This window comes from Osmerus eperlanus, chromosome 9 (genome assembly GCF_963692335.1).
Source record: "Osmerus eperlanus chromosome 9, fOsmEpe2.1, whole genome shotgun sequence".
NCBI lineage: Eukaryota > Metazoa > Chordata > Actinopteri > Osmeriformes > Osmeridae > Osmerus > Osmerus eperlanus.
Window position 1 is genome coordinate 13508962 of NC_085026.1, and position 22047 is coordinate 13531008.

At 44.2% G+C, this 22047-nt stretch overlaps 2 protein-coding genes across 3 annotated transcripts in view; one reads left to right on the forward strand and one right to left on the reverse strand.

Annotated features, from left to right (window-relative positions):
* Nucleotides 1-8819, forward strand: part of mdga2a (MAM domain containing glycosylphosphatidylinositol anchor 2a) — a 60940-nt gene extending 52121 nt beyond the window's left edge. Inside the window, exons 11-17 of the mRNA XM_062470157.1 lie at nucleotides 180-357; nucleotides 3460-3480; nucleotides 3918-4073; nucleotides 4667-4831; nucleotides 6062-6192; nucleotides 6646-6745; nucleotides 6831-8819. Coding sequence (XP_062326141.1) covers nucleotides 180-357; nucleotides 3460-3480; nucleotides 3918-4073; nucleotides 4667-4831; nucleotides 6062-6192; nucleotides 6646-6745; nucleotides 6831-6919 — 840 coding nt within the window. The 3' untranslated portion in view covers nucleotides 6920-8819. The remainder of the gene's footprint in view (nucleotides 1-179; nucleotides 358-3459; nucleotides 3481-3917; nucleotides 4074-4666; nucleotides 4832-6061; nucleotides 6193-6645; nucleotides 6746-6830) is intronic.
* An 8453-nt stretch (nucleotides 8820-17272) lies between these two features.
* On the reverse strand, nucleotides 17273-21641 carry im:7136021 (uncharacterized). Of its 2 annotated transcripts, none has more exons than XM_062470321.1 (5): nucleotides 20793-21641; nucleotides 20437-20646; nucleotides 19984-20203; nucleotides 17664-18432; nucleotides 17273-17512 (listed from the first exon to the last, which is right to left on the reverse strand). In XM_062470321.1, exons 1-4 carry the CDS (start codon nucleotides 21454-21456, stop codon nucleotides 18225-18227), a joined length of 1302 nt encoding a protein of 433 aa, XP_062326305.1. In that variant the 5' UTR covers nucleotides 21457-21641; the 3' UTR covers nucleotides 17273-17512; nucleotides 17664-18224. The 2 variants fall into 2 exon arrangements, with proteins under 2 accessions (XP_062326305.1, XP_062326306.1); XM_062470322.1 differs by having other exon boundaries at nucleotides 17282-17512; nucleotides 20437-20643; nucleotides 20793-21638.
* Between the last annotated feature and the right edge of the window lie 406 nt (nucleotides 21642-22047).

A 22047-nucleotide genomic window follows, 5' to 3' on the forward strand; every position in this document is an offset into this window, starting at 1 on the left:
GTGTAAACGTGGCCAGGTTTTGTTTGCCTCGTAAACAAGTGTATTTATTATGTGACAATAGACGCAAACGAGTCCCACTCTCTCTCTCTCTCTCTCTCTCTCTCTCTCTCTCTCTCTCTCTCTCTCTCTCTCTCTCTCCTCTCTCTCTCTCTCTCTCTCTCTCTCTCTCTCTCCACCAGACCAGTCAGTCTCGATGGTGGGAGCAGGAGATCTCCATGGAGGCTCCCATCCAGAAGGGAGAGTTGATCACCTACAACCTGACCGAGCTGATCAAGCCTGAGGCGTACCTTGTCCGCCTCACCCCCATCACCCGCTTCGGAGAAGGAGACTCCACTGAAAGGATGATCCGATACAGTGGTAAGCAGAGACCAGAGGCATTTTAGCATTTCATTTAACCTGCTGTTTTCTGACTCAGAGGCCCAGCATTCCTTTTTTTATTAATGCTTTGCTTTTCTGTTCCATTTAGTCCATTATTCAGTTCTGTTCGCATCCATTCCGTTCTATGAAATGCCAATTGTTACGTTTTCATTTAATTGTTTTTCAAGGGAGGTAAGGGCAGTCCATCCTTGGACTTTTATCAACAGTTCTCATTGTTTACGGAATACACAATAAACAGGAAGCTGGAAGCTTTCTAAGGAAATTGGAACATGTGGGCACAATGGAACATTCTTTAAATGGTCCGTTATCGTCATGGTCACCCCTCACGCAATCCCCCTCTACAATGGCTGCAGTGTGGACCTGCATCAACACAGTTGAACTATCCTTTATCATAGGCCACCTACGCCCCAGTTGAAAGGCTACATGGACAGGCAGTTGTGTTGTGCAGGTCGTACTAATCTGCTCTGGGGCAGAGGTGTGCTGTCATAATGGGCGAATGATTTAAATGGTAATAGAGACCCCTGCTGGTTAAGAAAATATTATTAGATCATTTCGCAGGTGTGATTAGGGAAGAAAAATGTTCTGTTGGACTGATAATACGATTTGTGTTTGACTAAAATCAGCCACTGCTCAACCTAACTTATGAAACTGTCACTCCTTAATCTCCTTTCTTCTCCACTCCACTTCTTTGTCATTCGACTCCCACCAAATAAGACAAGGAAATATCAGCTTTACCTGGAAAATAATTGAACCCCTCCAGCTAGGATTGGCCAGTTAGTTGCTAACATCATGTGGTCCAGATTCTCTCAGAGTTGAACGCCTCATCAGGGACCTCAGCTCTGTAGAGCTGCTGTCCAATCCTCTGCCCCCTGCTGAACCCATGTGACTCTGGGAGGAGGATGCAGCTCTCTGGCTCGGATCACTGACCTGGTGATTAAATACTTCCAGCTTGTTTACTGCCTGTGTGCTCCCTCTAACCAGGTGAGAGGGGCAAGCAGGAGTGAAGAGCATCGCCATCCATCCATTCATCCATCCATCATCCATTCATTCTTTCATAAATCCATCCGTTTGTCCATTTGTTCGGCAACCCTTCTTTCAGAGAAGTGCCCCCATGAAGTTTGAATGTCTCTGGTTGCTTGAACAGTTTTGCTACCTGCAGGTAGAGAGAGTAGTGTTTGCAGGGCAGTTCCTTCTCTGGCTTCTGTCCCAGTTCAATATGGCAGCTGCCAGACACACTGGCAGGCTAATGACAGCACGGAGATGCTCTACAGGCACACACACACACACACACACACACACACTCTCTCTACTCTCTCACCCACGCACACATTGGCTGTGAGTAGATATGTGTGACAATCCAGCCTCCAGTCCAGCTGCGCCTCATCGTCGTGTGACACCGAGAGGCGATAATGACTCAGAACAGTGACACGGCATGCACGACAGATAATCACTCTACCCAGGTGCCTCACTAAGACCCATTACCTCAAATCCACTGTAACTACAATTACCTGCTAAATGCCTTGGTGCTCATCTCTTAACTGGCCTTCCAGTCCTGTAGTGAACAGCCCGTGCCAGCCCCTGACATCAAGTAGGTGCTACCTCTCTGGACAGGAAGACCATCTCTCCTACGCCCAGTGTTATAGAGCATGAAGATGATAGTGGTAGATGTTTGTAGGTTGTGACAATGTGAGAATTAAGCCTTGACAATCAACAGGCTGTGTCACATCATATAATTAACTGGTAGATGTGAGCAAATGGTGGTGGATTTTCACCATGCCGGACTGGAGGCTTGATGCTGTCTGGCTAGAGAATGCTATTCCAGTCCCTCACACACTCCACACACACTCTTCAACACACACAATTAAATCGAATGTACATTCCACACACCCACGTCACACGCACACACTCCACCAACATTTTTCAAACACCCCTCAACACTCCACACACACACTCCAGTCACACATCATCACAGCTCTCAGATTCTAAGTGGCATTGGCAGCAAGTCCATTCCTTCTTCTGGATAACACAACAGCCTCCGCTGCCTGGGGCTAGGCTGTACACACACACCCACACCCACACACACACATACTTTATACCAGTCTCCACACACTCACACACCCACGCATACACTCTACACACACTTCTCACACACAGCAGATCACTTCTCATATTTACTATTGTATCGCGGTGTCTGCTGTTAAGAGTTGTGGATTCAGACCATGTCCGTTCTGGCCCAGAGACCCTGGAGAGAAGCTGAATGGACACGTCTCAAAACCAGTGTTGTTCTTCCTTCTCCTTCACCTCCCTTTCCTTTTCCACTTTCTCTCCAAACCCCTCTCTTCCTCCTCCTCTGCGTGCTGTCTGTGGTGCACTGGGCTCAAAGAGCACCCAGAGTCTGTCACTTATCAGCTAATGCAGAGTGTGTTGCCAAATATGCAACATCTGTTCTCCTCAACCAAGACAACCTCCCTCCTCTCTCTTGCCTCCCCTCCCTCCCTCACAGGGAACAGCTGGCTGCTTTAGTAAGGAGGGGGATGGAAACTCCAATGCATAATTGCCTTCTAGATTGCAGCTTTAGGGAAAAAAACAACAACAATATGGACAAATCATTAACATCTGACAATATTTACAACAAACACCCACACTCCAGCATTGCACCGCCACTGCTAAAATGACAATAATTTCATAGATATGAGATGTAACGAGCTGTTGATGGCTTAAAGCTTGATTTTTTAATTAATTCATTGAGGTTTTAGCAATTGGACCACTCTATCTCTGCCTCTCTTATCTCTCTCTCTGCACCTCCCTTACTTTTCTCTCTCTCTCACTATCTCTCTCTCTCTCTTTCATTTCCAGAATTGTTTGTCTTTTTGAACAGCTGTTGTTTTGGTTCTCCTGCTTTACTATTCTGGTCCTATCTGAAGGTCTGGTCATTATCCAGCACACTGCTGCTCTCTGTGTTTCTGTGCTTTTCTGACTGACTGCTCCTCGCTGTGTGCAGGGGTTAACTGTCCCTATAAGACTCGGTTATTCTGGAAGTTTCAGCTCTTTTCTCAGATGTATCCCTCTTTTGTCTTTCAGCTCCTGTCAACCCTCATCTGAGTAAGTATCCCTCTCCTCCTCCCTTCATCCCTTCCTACTTTCTCCCTCAGGCAGATTGTAGCGTAAACATTTTATTACCCATCATGCACAGCTGTCCTGACTTAACACCAAACAGAGACAGAGCAGAAAGAAGTTTATGATGAGTCAGATGTTTAATGTCTGCCGTAAACAACTCATTAATGTTACATTAACTGTAATGAAGAGATTGTTAAGGTCAGAAAGTACTTTACCGTGGTGTACATGATTAATTACTTTTCCTGTCTTTCATCACCTTTAACATGCAGTATTGCTGCTGTAAGATGAAGTTGGCAATGCATTACAAAGTGTTACGGTTAGGCTGAACATTTTACTGTTTAGTGGCAGTCAATTTGGAAAAATACTTAACATGAGTTGTACCTAACTTTGTATGTGTGTGTTTGTGTTAATGTCATGTGCAGGAGAATTCCAGTGTGGTTTTGAGGACGAGGCGGTGTGCATGTTCACCCAGGATAAGACTGATGAGTTTGACTGGACACGCCATAGTGCTGCCACAAGAGACACCAAGTACACCCCCAACACTGGGCCTAGCAGTGACCGCAGTGGCTCCAAGCAAGGTCAACACACACACACACACAGGCAATCACACGCACACATGTAATGTATGCATGAAAAGAGAAGAACAAAGAGGGAGAGAGAGAGGGAGAGGTGACTGAGATCTCTTGCTCTGCTGTAGGGAGTGTGTGGTTTCCCTTCAGGGGGAAGGTACCATCTTTGTGAATTATGATTGGCTGTCAGCACCTGTCAGTCTCAGACAGTGGAAGCTGAGGAGCAGCTTTTCTTTTGAAAAGGAAAATAAAAATAATAAAGTCCCTCTCTCCCACAGTTCTCCTCCAGTCCCCTCCCAGGCCATTAGAATAAACCAATTAACAGACCTGGGTCCATGGGGGGACATTTAGCTGAAGCATTTGACGATGTGCTGAGATGGAGAGGGGCATCAATAAGCGACGACTTTTAATTATCCGGGGCGTTCAGACGAAGCCAGGGAGTGTCTCCGTCTCCCGCTCCCTTCAAACTCTCAGTGTAGAAAAGAGATCCTGACGCGTTTTTTTTGGGTGGTTGTGTCAAGGCTTTTTAATAGTCACGTTTACGCTTACATTGTTCATGTTGTGGTTGTGTAATGGATGTGTAACGGCTGCTGGACCGTCAGGTTTCTACATGTACATCGAGACGTCCCGGCCTCGTCTGGAGGGGGACAAGGCTCGCTTGGTGACTCCGTCTTTCAACGTGGCGTCCAAGAGCCCCTACGGCACCGTGACGGCCGTCCCCTCCTACTGCTTTTCCTTCTACTACCACATGTATGGCAAGCACATAGGTGAGGTCCTCTGCACACACATCCTTCATGCACGTCCACAGTACTGTGCAAAAGTCTTAGGCGCCAAAGATTATTTTTCACATGATTATTGTCTTAAATATTTGTTTGTTTGGTCTTGTGTATTTGTGCGGCAGTGTGAAATTGAAATTTGAAATGTAGAATGTTGACATGTTGTAGTCTTTCATTCATTATTTCGTAGAGCATGTGTGCTATATCCAAAATGTATGGAAGATTAACGTTAAGGAGTAGCGTCACACATATGTGATTCTGAACATTCCAACCGACTATTTTCCGATAGACAAAAACTATATGACAAACGCTATAGTATGGCTTCAAAATTTACAATTAGGAGGCTAACAAGTAACACTAGCAGGTAGTAGCATTGCTACGAGTATTATGCTAGGTTGCTAGGTAACGGAAGCTAACTAAAACTAGCTAGCTTTCGTTTTGGAAAAATAACTCACTCTGGTAGAAGCGTCGGTAATATTTAGAACTCACTCCTTAAAAGGTTAAGAGTAGCATTTATAGCTTCCATATATATGTGGAGCTGCTCCCTGGTGAGTAGATAGGCGGCTTTTTCTTTCACTCCAGGTTCTGTCCTTCTCTCACCCGACACCTTATTATCACACATCAACTTTGAGGTGTCAGAAGCTATCCTAGATTGACCACTCAGTGTTTGCAGACAAAAAACAAACACGCATAAGTGCACACACCAACAACAAACATGTTTATCATTATCACACACCCGCATATATGTCCACAAACAAACCTGTTTTCACACATACACACACATACACACACACCTACACGCACACAAACTCTCATCATCTTTTGTCACACAAACACACATTTAGCACGTACTTAGAAAACACACATACCTCTAGGTTGTTTTGTTCCGCTCTCTCCAATACAAATCACTCTCTGACCCTCCGTCAGCATGCGATTGGCCCCACTGGACCCAGGGGCCGAAGCCCCACCCTCCTTGCCTGTTCTTACGAGTCCGTCCTCAGCTGACGGCCCCTGTCACACACACGACCCCCTGACCTCCTGCACATGCTCCAGGAAGATGCCAATCTAGACACATCCTCTCTAGTCTCTCTCTTCCTGTTATACATCTTTATCTCGGAGTCTCCTCTGTTTCTTGATAACAATGAGGATGACCTGACAGAGACACAAGCTGTACATGTACCCAGAAACTCTGCCTTACAATGATGATGATGCTGTCTCCAGGGGCTTTGAATGTGTACCTGCGCCAGAAGACCCAGCCCCCTTCGGAGACCTCCGTGTGGACCCTGCGCGGTCACCAAGGCGACAGCTGGAGGCAGGCTAAAATCAACATCCTCCCAACCGCATCTTTCCAGGTGGGCGGGCAAGGTTGCCCGGACACTCCTACTGTTGTCATTGCTGCTTCTGCGTTATGCCAACACTAATACTACCTAAAGCAGAGAGATATTACAAATTATGAAGAAGATTCTTATACAACATTTAGTTCGGACCAAGTAATATATTTAACAATAACAGAACTGGGACTGCTAAATTTATAGTATGTATCACTCTGCTTCCATTAACAACTGTTAGTTGCAAGTGTGGAGGAATATGTTTGTGTTGCTTGGCAACAGTCCAGTCCCAGTCCAGTGGCGGAACTAATTTGTGTTAGCGGATCCAAACAAATGATTTAATAAACAAACAAATCATAATCTGTTGTTAACTAATGGCTTTTGTACAACTGTTCAAAATCAACATTGCAATTTTTTAATGTTTTGGTAAAACTATGATAACAACCTTGAAACGCTTCATCCATCTTGTTCCTATAGTTGGTTGTGGAGGGAGTTCGCGGGGCGGGGATCGAGGGGGATATTGCCATCGATGATGTCACCATAGAGGAGGGAGAGTGTAAAGACCCGCCCCCTATCAGTAAGTAAACGGAATATGGAATGTGCAATAGCACCAACGATTCTGACATCGATTCTGATTTTAATTCTGTTTCTCCCCCATTCAGACCTGAGGTCCTTTGCCCCTCCTACAGCGCCTCATATATGGCAGCTGGGTGTCACCCTGACTCTGTTTGTGATTGGCTGTCAGAGGTGACCCTCTTCCCCCCAGGACACGCCCAGACTTTCACCCCCCTACCCCATTCCGACCTCAGCCACCCCCCATGGAAGACTCTGCAGGGTTGGACTCCACAACCTAGGCCCCCTCCTCACAACAGCCCCTCCCTCCCCTTTCTACCAAAGATTCAGTCAGAGGGACTGTGGGAGCAGCAGGCCAGAGGAGGCCCACGGAGAAGAGATCAACTCTGGCCCGAGGCAGCGGCCTGCTCTGGGTGGTGTGGGTGACGGAGGGGGAGGTGGAGCTGAGGGTGGGGCCGTTAGTGAGCGAAAGCTACGGAAAACAAGGACACTTACGGAAACAAATTACAGTATATTTTTGTAAAGCACAAGGAGTCAAGAACAAATTATTGTCATTGTTTGTTTTGTTTTTTTTCCTCCTTTGTTCATTCATTAATAACATAATTTAAAAAGAGAAATGAATGGGTCTGAGTCAAAATCAACTTAATGCAGAGTGATAAAGATGTAGAAAAGGATGTTGACCCAAAGCCCTCCTTATCAGGATAGCAGAGACGGTTCTTATTATTTCCCTGTGTTCTGACTTCCCAACCTCAGCCTCAAGGCTGCCTCAGGACACACCCAGATAAACATAGATCACCACCACCACCAACAACAAAAATATATTTGTTTACTTTCTCTTCGCCCGCAGGCTACTCCATTGCTTTCTGGATAACAGCATTCAAATCTGTAGCTCAGTATGTAAAATTATCATTTTTTATGTTTCTATTTGTATTTATTTACTTTGTATCTTTTACATGTGATGTTGTTTGCAGTTTGCTTTATTCAAATGTGCAATCTAATTGTGAGATGGTTTGGTAAGTACTCCTAGTGCTAGTGGTACTCTACACTAGAGTACCATGTGTATACTCACCATCAGGACTCACCATAGTATTCTGTTCTGTACTGTACACTGCTCTACCGGGTTGTATTATTCTAGCCTCAGTCCAGCTATACTCTGTCGTGTGTGGTGTTGTCTGGCTGGTCTTGGTGTGTGTGTATGAGGCCTGGGACTCTGAGGCCGAAACCTAGGCACGCCAACACATGTACTGTAGGGGCATATGACCTTCTACGTCCTGTCCTTAACCAATCAGAATGTGTTCTCATCAACACGACCAGATGACTTCTTCTAGCTGTTCCTCTCTGCATCCCTGGATCGGACAGGCTGTGTTTGCCACTTCAGCCCCTATTAGACACACACACGTACACACACGCACACACTCACATATCCCTTCTGGTGTCTTGTCCAGGGTCTCATACAGGGCTGTGATGTTGTGGAAAAGTCAGTCTGATCTTGCTGTCCCTCCTGCACTGTGTCATTTGATTACATGATAATGCTTCAGAATCCTGTCAGAAGGGTATTCAAGAGTATAACGGGCCACTTATACTGTAAGTTGGAATGCAGTCTTTCGTTTGCTCTCTCTCTGCTACTAGTCAGTAACTTTTGGGTATCAACACGGCACCATTAAGCACATATAAAGAGTTGCGAATGAAAAAACAGAACCTTGAATGTCAACTCCCTCTTTTGCCATCTCTTACTCGCTCGCTCTCTTTCTTTACCTCTCTCATTCATCACCTCTCTCCCCTCCTCCTCTTGCTCTCCCCCTCTCTCCATCTGTCTCCCAGTATGAGTTTGACCCATCGATCACGATACTGTGGCACCAGACTGAATCACTTCAGTCTATTTGAAGGTTACTTAGTGTGCAGCTGAACGAGCAATGTTCTAGCATCTTAACATCCTATTGTTTAACAGCCAGCGGAGTGGAAATAAGAGCTGCCCTCTGCCAGGTAACCAAGTGCCTTCAGACACGCTGGAACATCCGTCTGGGTGGGTCAGGCTGAGGGGCTACACCCCATACAGCTCTGCAGCTGACGGGAGATCAACCGTGAGGGGGGGGGGGGGGTTGGTGGGAGGCGGGGAGGGGGTGGGGGGGTTGGTGGGCGGGCAGGGAGGGGAGCGCATCTTTCAACACCAGAACCACGCATGGACCTGTGTCCGTCTCGCCCCTCGAAGGACCGTCGTCACGGCCAAGAACTGCTGTCAGGGCTCCCCAGTGGACCTTGGTGCTGGAGCGGAGAACAATGTGGAACAAGCTTTGCAGAATAGGGAAACAGCTGAGGCCAAGCTTGGTCATCGTGACTGACCTGGAGATCTGGAGCTATGTGCTCAGACATTCAGACAAACATACAGAGAAACAAATGGACAGACTCTATGGCCTTGGGCCAGTCTGCAGTTCCCCTTATCTGGACCTGGATCTGGACTGAAGTGATCATCACATCTGATTGATTGACTGGAAGGACTCTTACCTGGGCTATCCTTAGACTAGGTTATCCAATCCAAGGTTCCCCAGTGTGAGCCAATCGTGTTTCTCTCAGAGTTATTTTACTACTCAGAGTATAACTCTACTTTTACAGAGATTGACAACTCGGGAACAACCTGAGACCGCGAGAAACCTTAACCAGCGGGTTTAAACAGCTAATGTAAAATCTATCTTATAATTGCTCCTACACTATCAAAGTTCTTTTTTTTCTGTGAGGAATATTCAGTTTTGTTTTTACCTATACTTTTGATTGAATAATTATTATGGAAAATAATAGACTATTGCTATTATGATATCATATATTGGGTACATACCCTGTTAAGAAAAGGTGATTTACTGTTTGGGTATATATTCATACAAAAAGCACAAGACAACACAAAACACAAGGACCCCGATTAATTTGACTTCAAGTCTAAATATTTGTCACTGCAGTTAAAAGAAACTGTTTAATAAAAATAATCATCTTTCACTTCCTTAGGCGAAATAACTTTATGGTTACATATCAATTTTAGCATGTGTCATTACTTTTTAAATCATTGTATGTTTCTGCCCACAACAAGGTTTATAACCTTCTATTTATATCAAAGTTCAAAATCTGATCTTCAGCATTCTGTGATTTTAGAGCTTTAATTATAGAAACATAAAACTTCTCTCCTCTCTCCTACCCTCTTCTCTCTCCTCTCCTCTCTTTTTCCCTATCCTCTTCTCTCCTATGCTCTCCTATCGTCTCCTTTCCTCTTCTCTCCTATTCCCTCCTCTCCTATCGTTTCTCTCCCTATGGCCATTTTACATAACTACCACCAGCAAACTGATTATGTTAGAATCATTTCATGGTGTTTTTATGTATGTTGATTTCAACCTCCAGGCAACAACACCACTGAGCTGAGCAAAGCCAACACATGGTTCCACCCCAGCAGCAAGCCCATAGATTCTATCACAGAGCAGACTCCAACAGGCCCTAATACAGTTGCTCTCCTGGGAACAAAATCAGTGTATTCATTGGAGTAACCATTTCTTTAAGTAGAAAAACACCCAGTAATAGAACTTTATCGAAATGAACCAGAAAGATATTTTTTATAAACACTGTATAATTAACTGCAATAGCCTCTCTATCTTTCTCTCTCTTGGTTTGGACTTCCCTGGTGAAAACAATGTATTAACATAAACGAATACACTCCAAAACCTTAATTCTGAGTCTTATGTGCAAGATGATAATCATGTGTGTTTGTGTGTGCGTGTGCATGCAATGAATTTCTAAGCAGACAAAGATCCCAAAAAGGGCATTTTTACTGACCGGAAAATAGATCTCCTCTACCATGTTTACTACTGTACGGTAGCAGTAGCACCCTTTGTCTCCATGACAACCCAAAATGTATTCCTTACATCTCTATACAAAACACTGAAGGCTAATTTTCTGCCCCCCTACTCCTTTTCTAACTCCTTTTCCAGACACACTCGCTCTTATCTTCCCCCTAACATTCCCCCTTCTCCTCCCCAACCCTCCTCCTCTACTGTTTCTTTCTCCTTCCTCTTCTCACTCTCCTTGTTCTCCCCTTTCTACTCATCCTTCATTCTTAAGCCACCTGTTTTTCATTTTCCTCCTGTACATTTTACTCCTATTGCCGCCCCTCCCCACTCCCCCACCAACTTCTCCTTCCCTCCCTTCTTCCTCTACCTCCTCCGCTTACTACTTTCCCAGAACAAGATCCTTATAATGGAATTACCATTGAGCTTCTCCCTCTTCCCTGTTTACTCAGAGAAAGCCCAGGATAGGTGATACATACCTGTGGGCCTAATAGGCCACCGTACATCATGCTGTAATGGATTTCCAATAGGCTCTGTGAGTGTGTGTTAAGTGCATCAGAGTTTGACCATGGTATTGAATTTTAAGTGGAGATCTTCCGGTGAGTGGACAGGCAATGATACTGCAGATATCCTGATGACTGTAAAAGATAGGTTCAACTCTTGTTCCATGGTGCGTCACCGAGAGGAATCTTTGTCGGTGTATTTTTGCATTAAAAGAGACCTACAGACTAGGTATCAAGGGATCTGGACTGGCCCTCCAATTTGAGATTGCATTGAGCTTTGAAGTGTGACTGTAGATTACTTCAAAACTGTGCTTGCGTGTATGCGTGCGTACAGTATGTGTGTGTGGGCAGGCGTGTGTGTGTGGGCAGGCGTGTGTGTGTGTGTTAAATGAGACGTCAGTCTTGTGATGTGGGGCTCCTGTGATCCCTCCTCAACCATCCCATCTCCAGGGACATCACAGCCAAGCCTCTGTTTCACACTCCAGCAGTCTCTCTCTCTCTCTGTCTTTCTATGTCTCTCTTTCTCTCCCTCTTCCTCTCTCTGTCTTTTCTTCCATCTCTTTCCCAACTCTCTCAATCTTTCAGTGACTCTCTCTCTCCGTCTCTTTGTTTGTGTCCTCCGGCCTGCGCTGGGTCATCAGCCACTCAGAGTGCTGTGTGAGGGTGGATTAACAGACACCACGTTTAATCCACACAATATGATGGAGTGTAACGGGACCAAGTGTGACACTGCTTTGAAAAAGATCAAATGAAACACGAAGGGAGTTTTCAAACGCAGGGACTTGAACTATACTCTCTGGTCTCTGTATGGGGCAGCTCTGCTTTTCTGTGATCTCTGACCCTCACAGAGACACAGTTGGTGTGTGTGTGTGTGTGTGTGTGTGTGTGTGTGTGTGTGTGTGTGTGTGTGGGTCGGTCGGTCGCAGCCTGGCACTCCTTTCATCCTGCCCCTCAGGGTTAATCTGCGTGAAAAACTGAAAATGTCAGTTGAGCTGGTGACCATGTGACCCTGCCACGCTGCCACCCTGCGTACCAGGGAACAACATGCAAGTGACAACAGGGGGAAAGGCCATGAAGCGCTACGCTGCTGGAAAATACCATCTGAAGAACAGAGGATAGAGGAAGGAAAGGAGGCATGGAGTGTAGGAGAGGAAGGAGGAGGGGGAAAACAGCCATGTGAGTCAGAATGTTGGCTCAAAACACCTTCCACAGTGGCAGTGTTCTTCTTCTGTAGAATGAAACTGGGCTGCCATGCCAGCACAGATGCCATTGTGGGAATGCAGGTGTGGATGTTCTAACATAACCAGTAAATGACCTGGTCCTCTACGTCGGTAAAGAGCTTGGTACTGTCGTAGGTCTCTCAACATGTAAGGTCACTGTAGAGGATAATCGAGCTGCACAAGACCTTTGTGCTTCAGTCTCTTCTCTCAACCTGAAGAGATGCTCACCACAAGAATATTAATGAGAAATGTGAGGTTTTCTAATGGAGAGTAATGTTCTGCTATGCAAACTGGCTTCAGATCAATAGATCAATAGATCAGGCTGTCATTACTACCCATGTTCATAATCAGTATTAACACAACCCCAGCTGCCTGGCTGGTCAATGCTATTAACTCAGCTTATGGGAATCTTCGGGAGATAGTGAGAGGGATAATGATGATGATGAGGTTATATTCAGCCAAGGTCCGCTTGAATTCTCGTTTTTCTCAAATTGTCTGTGCTCTCTGGCGAAATCCGTGCAAGCTCAATAGCTTGATGAAGTGAAAGCACTCGATAATTTACTGCATACAGTATGTGGTGGTGGACTTAATTTGGTGTCTCTTCTGTCAAACTACTGATTGAAATGTTTGCGCGTGCAATCCTTCACCTGCTCGGAGGTTCGCAGCTCTAAATGACTGAGGTGCGCTATGATTATTTCGGTGCCTCCATCTTGAAACCTACCTTTAGGGCCCACACTCGTCAGCACGCTGATTGCAGCACACTCTGCATGCATGGCACAGCTTCAAAGGCAGCGAGGTAGGGAGGAGGCAGGAAGGTGGGAGGCAGGGAGGTAGGTTGTATTCGGGGCCCTAGCATGCTTCCCTGATGGTCCTGATGGCCCTGATGGTCCCATATGCTGTGCTGCTTATAAAGTAATTACCCCTGAGTGCTCAGCATGCTCTCTTTCATCTGTGTGGGGGAGAGAGAGAGAGGGAAAGAGGGGGAGGGAGAGAGACAGGGAGAGAGGGAGAGAGAGAGAGAGAGAGAGAGAGAGAGAGAGAGAGAGAGAGAGAGGGAGAGAGAGGGAGAGAGAGGGGGAGAGAGGGAGAGAGAAAGAGAGAGAGAGAGAGAGAGAGAGTTATGGTTGTTGGCAGATATTATGGAGATGATGGAGGTGATGATGATAATGAAGACGATTACAATAAAGTAACGGGCCAAGGCTCGTTTCTGACTTCCGTCTTCTCTCTCCTTTGTGACTGAAAGCAACTATCCCATTTGCGGATAATCAGCAAGCGATTGCAAATGAGCTCCCTGCAGGTAGGTTTACTGTAGCATTAAGCAGTCTTCTTAGAAATGCACGGCTACATGCATGTTTTTACAAATCTAGAACATTCTCTGCAGACTCCGCTGAAACAAGCGGCAATTTAATCTGTGTCTCTCTGGGATAGAATCCCTGTCCACAGGCAGCCAATCAGAGAAGAGCCCGACACCTGCATTGGGAAGATAAGTGGAACTCACGCCCACCTCGCTACTGACTATTTATCCCAATTAACTTCAGAAGTAAAGTTCCTCCACACACACACACACAGGTACCCACCTCTACATCTACCCCTGTCCTCCAGAGACTCACCCCCAGGCTGCTCGACTCCCCACCTCCCCAAGCAGAAACTCCCCTCCTGCCTCCACTCCAGGAGGTTTACAGTAATACCTGGTTAACCTTTCCACCTCCTGCCTCCTCTGTTTTCATGCCCCTCCTTCTCAGTAGGAAAAATGAACATGCCCTGTCTTGCTCTCGAACATAAAAGGGTCTCACCATCTAATGCCTGGTTCAGCGACAGAAGCTGGTTTAAGAACATGCAGCATGTCTTTTTGCGTCAGATTTAAACACTCTTACACTTTTGTATAGCTACACTTTGAAAAACAAGTGAGAACAACAAATGCATCTGTTGTTTGTTAAACTCGGCGACTACGTGCCTCCAAAAGAGAGTCCTGACGGTACTGGACAGTCTCAGAGCTGAGGAGCAGGTGATGGGCAGCTCACTCACACAGGTCATGTCAGCATTATTGGTGTCATGCTCACTAACCTTTTATTATAGTCATAATACAGAACGGACACCGGTGAGATTGTATCCAGTAAACCCTATGTATCCTACTTTTCTGTGTTGAATACATACACATACAAGATTAGAGGGGTGTGTGTATATGTGTGTGTGTGTGTGTGTGTGTGTAAGAGAGAGAGAGAAGGATAGAGACAAAGAAAGAGAAATATGACATATGAAGTATGACATATGCACTGCCATTGACACTGAGTGAATGTGGGGTTTAGGAATGTTTGAACACTCCAGGTGTGGTCTTGACCTTCCACAGCCTGAGTTGCCCAGCAGAGAACATGGAGGACCGTCTGCACACTGCCTCACTAACTCCTCTCTAACTCCAACCACAGTTATCAGTCTGGACTCCTGTCTCTCCATGTTACCAGCAGGCCGGATAAAATATGCATCCCTGAGGTCTTTGATCCTCTGATGCTTCAATGTGATGATGATCTCTCATAGAAAACCAGACTTACCTCACCAAGTAAGGAAGATGGCTTCCTGCCTGAGCTCTGAGTGATTGTAGCCATACTCATTTCAAAGCCCAAATTAGATTCCAAACGGTCCTACCTGTGCCTGTAGTACTTCTTTAGATTACATATAAATTATAGATTTGGAACAGAGACATCAAATGTGATTAAGAAACATCTGTATGGAATGGAGAGCTGGTTTAGTCATGAAGAAGTGAATTATGAAATCTGTCTGTTTCTCTGTGGCCTCTCTAAGGATTAGACCATTAGAACCTGAGTTCAGAGAGAAGATCATTTATTTATTGTATTGCTGCACCGCTTTGAGCTACTTATAAAAAAGAAATACTCTTTCTTGGTGTGCTGGGAACTTTCCCCTACTGTCCCAACCTTCACCAGACAATCTGTGAATGATTTTGCACAACTGCCTAAAGCATTCTGGTAAAGAGATCCTTTGATGTTCCAGGCAACCTTAAGAGCGAATTGAGTTCAATAGGTTTAAACACAATCCAAGTTTTAAGCTTAAAAGCTCTGATTGTTATGCAAATAGTAGAATACCCTCTTACCATTAATAAGAAACTTCAGGAAGGACAATTTCCATTGGAATATGTTACTCCATACAGCATCACAAAAACATTAATGAAAGAAAGTGTAACTTTTGACGTTCTTTGATTGCTCAGAATTAAGATAGCACACAGAAAACTGTTATTCTGGCTTGGTAATCCAATCTTTCTACTATATTGGACAAGGAGACAGTGACATATGTAGTATCTAGTTAATTGAATTGGCGTTTTGCCAAACTGACCGCACTCATGAAATGATTAAATTGCACAATGCAGTAATTACTATGTGGATTCATATGAAACGTTCCAAAGACCCCATGGGATTCCAGGGTCCTGGAGCTGAGCCAGTGTCGTCAGACATCCTGTAATAGAGACAGAGGCAAGGAGAAGAAGAGAGAGAACAGGAAAAGGAGAGAGAGGGGGGAGGAAGAAAAAGAAAAAATATGATGATTTTATCTGCGAAAAAGGAAGAGAGAAAAAAGGAAAGTCAGAAAAAGAGATAACCGTGACCATTTTGTACTTTGTCATCTATAGATCTGTTGTCCAGGAAGTGTTGGCGTCACTGTAGCGAGTGAAAGAAATATCTGTCAGGTGGCTTCTTCTTCTTCACAATACCTGAGAGCATAATGTCTTCTCAGCGACAGAGAACAAGCTCCTCCAATGGGAATGATGTCATATACTGTACAGAAGAGGCCACTATCTCTACCTTCACCTGTCAACCTTCACTATATCTCTCATCCCTCCCCTCACTCATTCTTTCACTCCTTGTCTATCTCTCTGTCATCCCTTCCCTCACCTGCCATCCACCGCAATCTCCCCCGTCTCATTCATTCACCAAGGACACACTGAGGGCCGCAGTAGTGATAAAAGGATCAAGAGGCTGAATAACAAAGAGTACTGCAATGCAGGAGCACCTGTAATGAACCTATTAAAACTCCATTGTTATGTTATCATGGCTCTCCAGCTTCTATTCATAAGAAGAGAGAAATGATTCTGTCAGGAATGGGGACAGTCTCTCTATATCCTCCAACACAGCAGTACGCATACTAACCGACCACAGCTTATCCTTAATGTCCATAACTCAGTTGTTTAGCTTGTTACTGTATATCTCTCTTTTGGGTACAGATTTTTATGTGTAATCAATGTGTTGCAAAGCACACGTCCTTTTATGTGTGTTACATTTTCAATCTTATGTGTTCACCAAGTATAGCACTCAGCTTGACCAAAACAGTACACTAATGATCCAATACACTAATGTAGACATAGGATCCCTTCCCTATTAGTCAGAAGGATGATCAATGGACTGTACCTTTCCAACCTCTATGGATGAAGTTTCCTGCTGAAGTATTAATGTAAAAGAGTCAATGTGCTCCCCACAGGAATTTTAAATTACCCCTAAAAAAGGTGCACTGTAGCAATTCTTTCTACTGAATCTTTTCATAAGAAACTGCAGATATCTACTCTCTTAACCTTGGCTCACACTGCTAAATAATGTGTCGGTCTCTGAGTCATTGCTTCTTTTTCCTACACAATGCATCACTGGGCTGTGTAGTGGACCAAGACAATTTCATATATATATATAGGGACTTGTGTATACAGTAGACAACATAAAGGAAGAGATACATATTAAATTGTTGTAATGAAATAGAAATTATATCTGGTTAATAATTCAGTGTTGGGTTGTCATGCAGATTTTAACCACCAAGAACTATCAACCCTGAATGGCCAAATCATCCAGTAGCAATAGGTATGCACCCTCAAAGGATGGGCAGATCAGAGAACAATAAAGGTAGATATAGAGATATGGGGAGGAGATGATATGAAAGAAAGATGTCTCCACTCAAGGGAAATATTTTTCAGTTGTGAGTGCATTTCATCTAGCCTCAAATTGTTTTTTGAAAAAATTTATGTAAAAGTTCAAAAGGTTCAAAACAGCTTTTGTGAAAGATAAACAATGTCATTATTTTAGACAAAACACTATGGAAAAAAATATACCACAACACCAAATTCTTGCCCATCCGAGAACGGGGGGTGTGTCAAATGTGTGTAAGTAGCACTCAGGGAAGCTAGGTCGTCTCCACACTTCACATCAGCCACGCTCGTCTCATCTCACCTACCAGCTCTCATCTGATGGTGAGGTGGAACTCCTGTTTAGCTTCAGCCTCCAGAGGATATGACACGCTTTTCACACAGGGATATGAAAGCAGCATGTATGTGTGTGTGACCCTGATACTTTTATCTATCAGCAGCAGGGGTATATGTTTATCCTGCCTCTCACCAGACAACCTCATCATGTTGTGAAGACATTTTGTCTTTGGCACTCCCACCCACTGCAGTGAGATGGCAGTGAGAAGTCCGAACTCTGCAGAGTGCTTGGTGTGTTCCTGTAGGAAAGCACAGCAACACAATGTGCATATGTGCATCATCAACAAGGATTTGTTGGGTGGGGAAAAAAACACAGTGAGATGTTAATGGCAACAGTGAGAAGCACAGGCATTTATTTATACTTTACCACCAACCATCTTGTTTATTGGGAAATGGCCAGTTTACACTGAAGAGGGATGTGTGCAGGAATATATTAACTATGCCTCCAAGCTCCTGATTAGATGCAGTTTGGGAGATGTGTGTATCTTGACTCAAAGCACCACAAACAGACAAGTCTTCTTCTCAAACATGTGTTTGCTGCTCTCTAGGGGGCATTCAGTATAAGACAGCTTGATGCAGACGGAACAAACACCACATACACATGTGCAAGTCAAGCACATTATATTACAAATAAATATATTTCTTCCACAAAGAATATCTTAAACGTATATCCTGTTTGTATTTCAATCATGATTTACAGTTGAGCGCAGTCGCAAGTCAGGACATTTGGCGGCGGGTGGGAGTGAACCACCTGGATCCTGTGGTGGGTCATGGTCTGTAGTCTCTGAATCACATCCAGCAGCAGTGCACTGGGCTGAGCCGGGCTGTCCAGAATCTCCAGGCGCTCCAGATGTTGCAGCTGCTGCAGGCTGACAAGGTCACTCTCTGGCACCCACTGGTGTCTAAAGGAGCAAGCACGCCATGGAGCCCGGTGAAAAGACACAACGATGTGAGTAGAAGTGGAATTACATTTTTTCTGAATTGCTAAAACACTAAAACCCATCGGCTGAACAAAGTTCTCAGTTGCCTGAACTCATGTAGCTAATTGTGCAGTCTGTTGTCAATACCTTAAACCATTTCACATGGTAAAACACAATTTGCAGATCTCACATAGACTTTTCAGCAAAACTCTAAACACATTCTCATTCTCAAAACACATTCTGCACTCTAATGCACATGTCATCCATACTGGTAAACACAAATGGCAACAATCAAATACAAATAGAGAAAACATGTCATTGACAAAACACAACCACTCAAAATTGATTTCACTTGTTTCAAATGATGTGACACAACCAATATAAGCCAGTTCAGAGAGCAAACAGGTTGTTGAAGGTGGGAAAATATTGCTTGTGATGTTGACGAAGTGCTCTGGCCTGACCCAGCCCAAAGACAAGAAGAAGCACATTGATCACATGTTTACTCCTTAGATTATTGTCCCTTTTACTGTAGTAGTGTATACTGTAGTACAGTGCATTGTAGGCTGTATACTGTACAATTAACAAATTGTATGGCCCTGAACATTGTGCTTTCCATTTGTTACAGTAACAGTACTGACTGCTCAATAGATTTTGACTGGTTGCAGGTTCATATCAACAAAGAACAAGAGTGAGTTGTGAGTAGTGAGATGCAGGGTACAGTACTGTATAGAGGTACAAGGATGGAGAAAGAACAAAAAAATTTGCAAAGAGCACAGCAGAGTAGTAATTTCTGATACATTTTGAGCTACTATGATAGAACATGTTGTCGTTCATCAAAAGACAATGACAGATAAATATGAAATTTGTTTTGAGATTACGTAAAAATGTACTACTCCTTCAGAACTATATGTTTTGAACAATGTGTTTTCAATTTTTTTGTGTATCGTTTACTGACTGCTTGATAGTGTATATCATTTTGATCACTTTGTTTATGATTTGAGAGCAGTGTTTGATTTTGAGCACAGGTAAATCTGTTTTGAGGCGAAAGCTTGATTTTGAGCACAGGTAAGAGTGTTTTGAGGCGAAAGTTTCATTTTGCAAGAGGATTCAGAGGTTTTGTAAATAGTGCTTGAAGATGAGGTTTTGTGTTTACAGTTTTGAGAAAACCGGTGACTGTTTCAAGAATGTGTTTTAGCAATTGTGAAAAACTGTAAGACCATTTGTGCAAAGAACCCTTAAGATAATCTTAAATCAAAAACAACAAGATCTTAATGTTACACTGTATTTAAGCAACTGAGATGTTATTGCTGCACTATGGTAGGCAATTTTTTTGTTTGTTAACCAAACATGGTAGCTGAGATGTGGATACTTTGCGATGTGGCCGGTCAATACAGACTGTTGTTCATTGACTCTGACCACCGAAATACTGTAGAACAACAAACTTCTGCAGTACTTTCAAAATGCAGTATTTGTACGTAGGTTTGGATAAAAGCATCAGTTAAATTAATTCAATGTAACGTAACATCACTTCACCGAATTTTGAGTGTCCTCAGCTTGGGGAACAGATTGGGGATGGTTCTGATGATGCTGCCATAACTGTTGCTGTAGCCTCGTGGTTCCAGATGGAGGTAGGTGAGATCTGGGACCCGGGTAGCCAGAGTTTGCAGGTCCACTGTCTCCACCTTCACTCGTAAGGTCAGACTAGTCAAACTGCCTGGGACTGAGTCACCATATTTCTGTACATCCGGGCCGTCTGCAAGACAACAACCCTACAGATAAAGACCCCAGACACTTAAGGATACAATGCAGCCCCCATAAAAGATGTTACAGATTTCTCTGGTTGATTTGGCAATTTGACCCTCCAAAGCCAATCTCCTACCCTGCTGTGCGGGCATGCTAAATAGAGGACAGAAGGGAGCAGTGTCAGCACCAGGCCAACCAGGTAGCCTCCATCACGTTTCTCCAATACTCCAGCAAACAACTCACCGATGATGCTCAGGGAGGTCAGGCCAGGCAGAGAGGTCAGCCATGTAGCCTGCCTTCTGTCTTCATAATTGTCCACTACACAAGCATTGTAGAACACTGCTAGGCTCTGCAAAGATGCCAGCCCCACAAAGGCATTCTGGGAGAGTGTGGGATCTGTGTAGTCCAGGATCTCTAAACTGGTCAGGGCTGGTCCCGTTTGAGCTCGGTCTTCTGGATCCAGGGCAAATCAAAAAGCTCAGCATTAGTTAGCATGTGGATTGTATTGTAGAATGTATACAGAGTTTTAACAAAAAATCTTAGGGTACTTGATAAATTACTAGAGGCAAAGACTTTGGTTTGTACAAACTTTGTCTCACCTGAGGACTCTCTTTGTTTTCCAGGACATAAGTAGTCATCTGGTAGAGTGCCAAACATTCTTCCCATTCTCAGAGACAGGTGCTTTAAGTGAGGCAGATGGGTGAGGATGTCATGGAATGTGTCTTTTGGTATAGGGAAGCGTTGCATGTGATAGGACAAAGATGTCAGATTGCTAAACGTGGTCACCACATTAACGATTTCCGACCTTTGGGCACAGACTTCACACACAGTGAAATGGGTCAACTGTAGGGGGGTAGTCATGCGATCATAGGCTCGAGTGAAACGGCAACGCCTTATGGACAAGTTCCTCAAATCTGGAAATCCATTTAAAATCTCATTTATTTCCTTTACGAATCCGTCCTCTATGACGATGGTGGCTAGTGTTGGAAGACAGCGACGTAGCTGTTTCCAGTCTTTGAAACTTGCATTTCGCACCAACACACTGCTGGTCTTTCGGCGCCGAAGTATAGTCCAGAACTCCGGGCTGTAGGCGCAGAGTTTCTTCAGCACAACCGTTTCATTTATCCACAGGGACCAGTGGTCTACTAGGCGTTTGAAATACTTGCAGCATGAACGAACGCTCAGCTTGTCCGATTTTGACAGCAATCTGAACACGTGAACCCATACCTCTGGAGGGAGTTGAGATGCTCCAAGACGTGGCATAACGATACAAACTGAATCATAAAAAAGCAAGTGTGCCTACTCATTCGCAAGCATATGTGTTATGATTGCAGATAAAGCAAATATATTCCTCGTCTTTGAGAAAGCAAATCTAGTATGTAGCCCTTTCCATGCTTTAAAACTTTTGCTAGACCCGGATATTGTAGCGGATATGATGCAAGAGGAAGTAGAATAGTATTAAATTCAAAATTTGTAGGCGGGAGCTGAGGGGTAAGTTCCATACATTTTCCAAATGTGTCACTATTTCTTTTTAAAAGTCAAGTTACCGTTTTACATTGAAATACTGTTTTACACAGCGAATGGTCACTTAGTACTTACGAGCTATATTGTTATTATTAAAGATTAGATAAAGATTGAAGCCCACCGTTACCTATTCCCTGTTACCAACAGCTAACCAGCTAGCTTGCTTGCTAAGCTAGTAGCTTGCTGACAAAATGGCCTGGGAACCCTCAGTGTTAACAGTATGAAAGTGCTCATGCCCTCTCTTACATTTGGACCAGGTACATCGGACAAACTTCAGTGGATTATGGATCTAACGAAGACAACGAAAATGCCAACGTTAGGGATGTAATA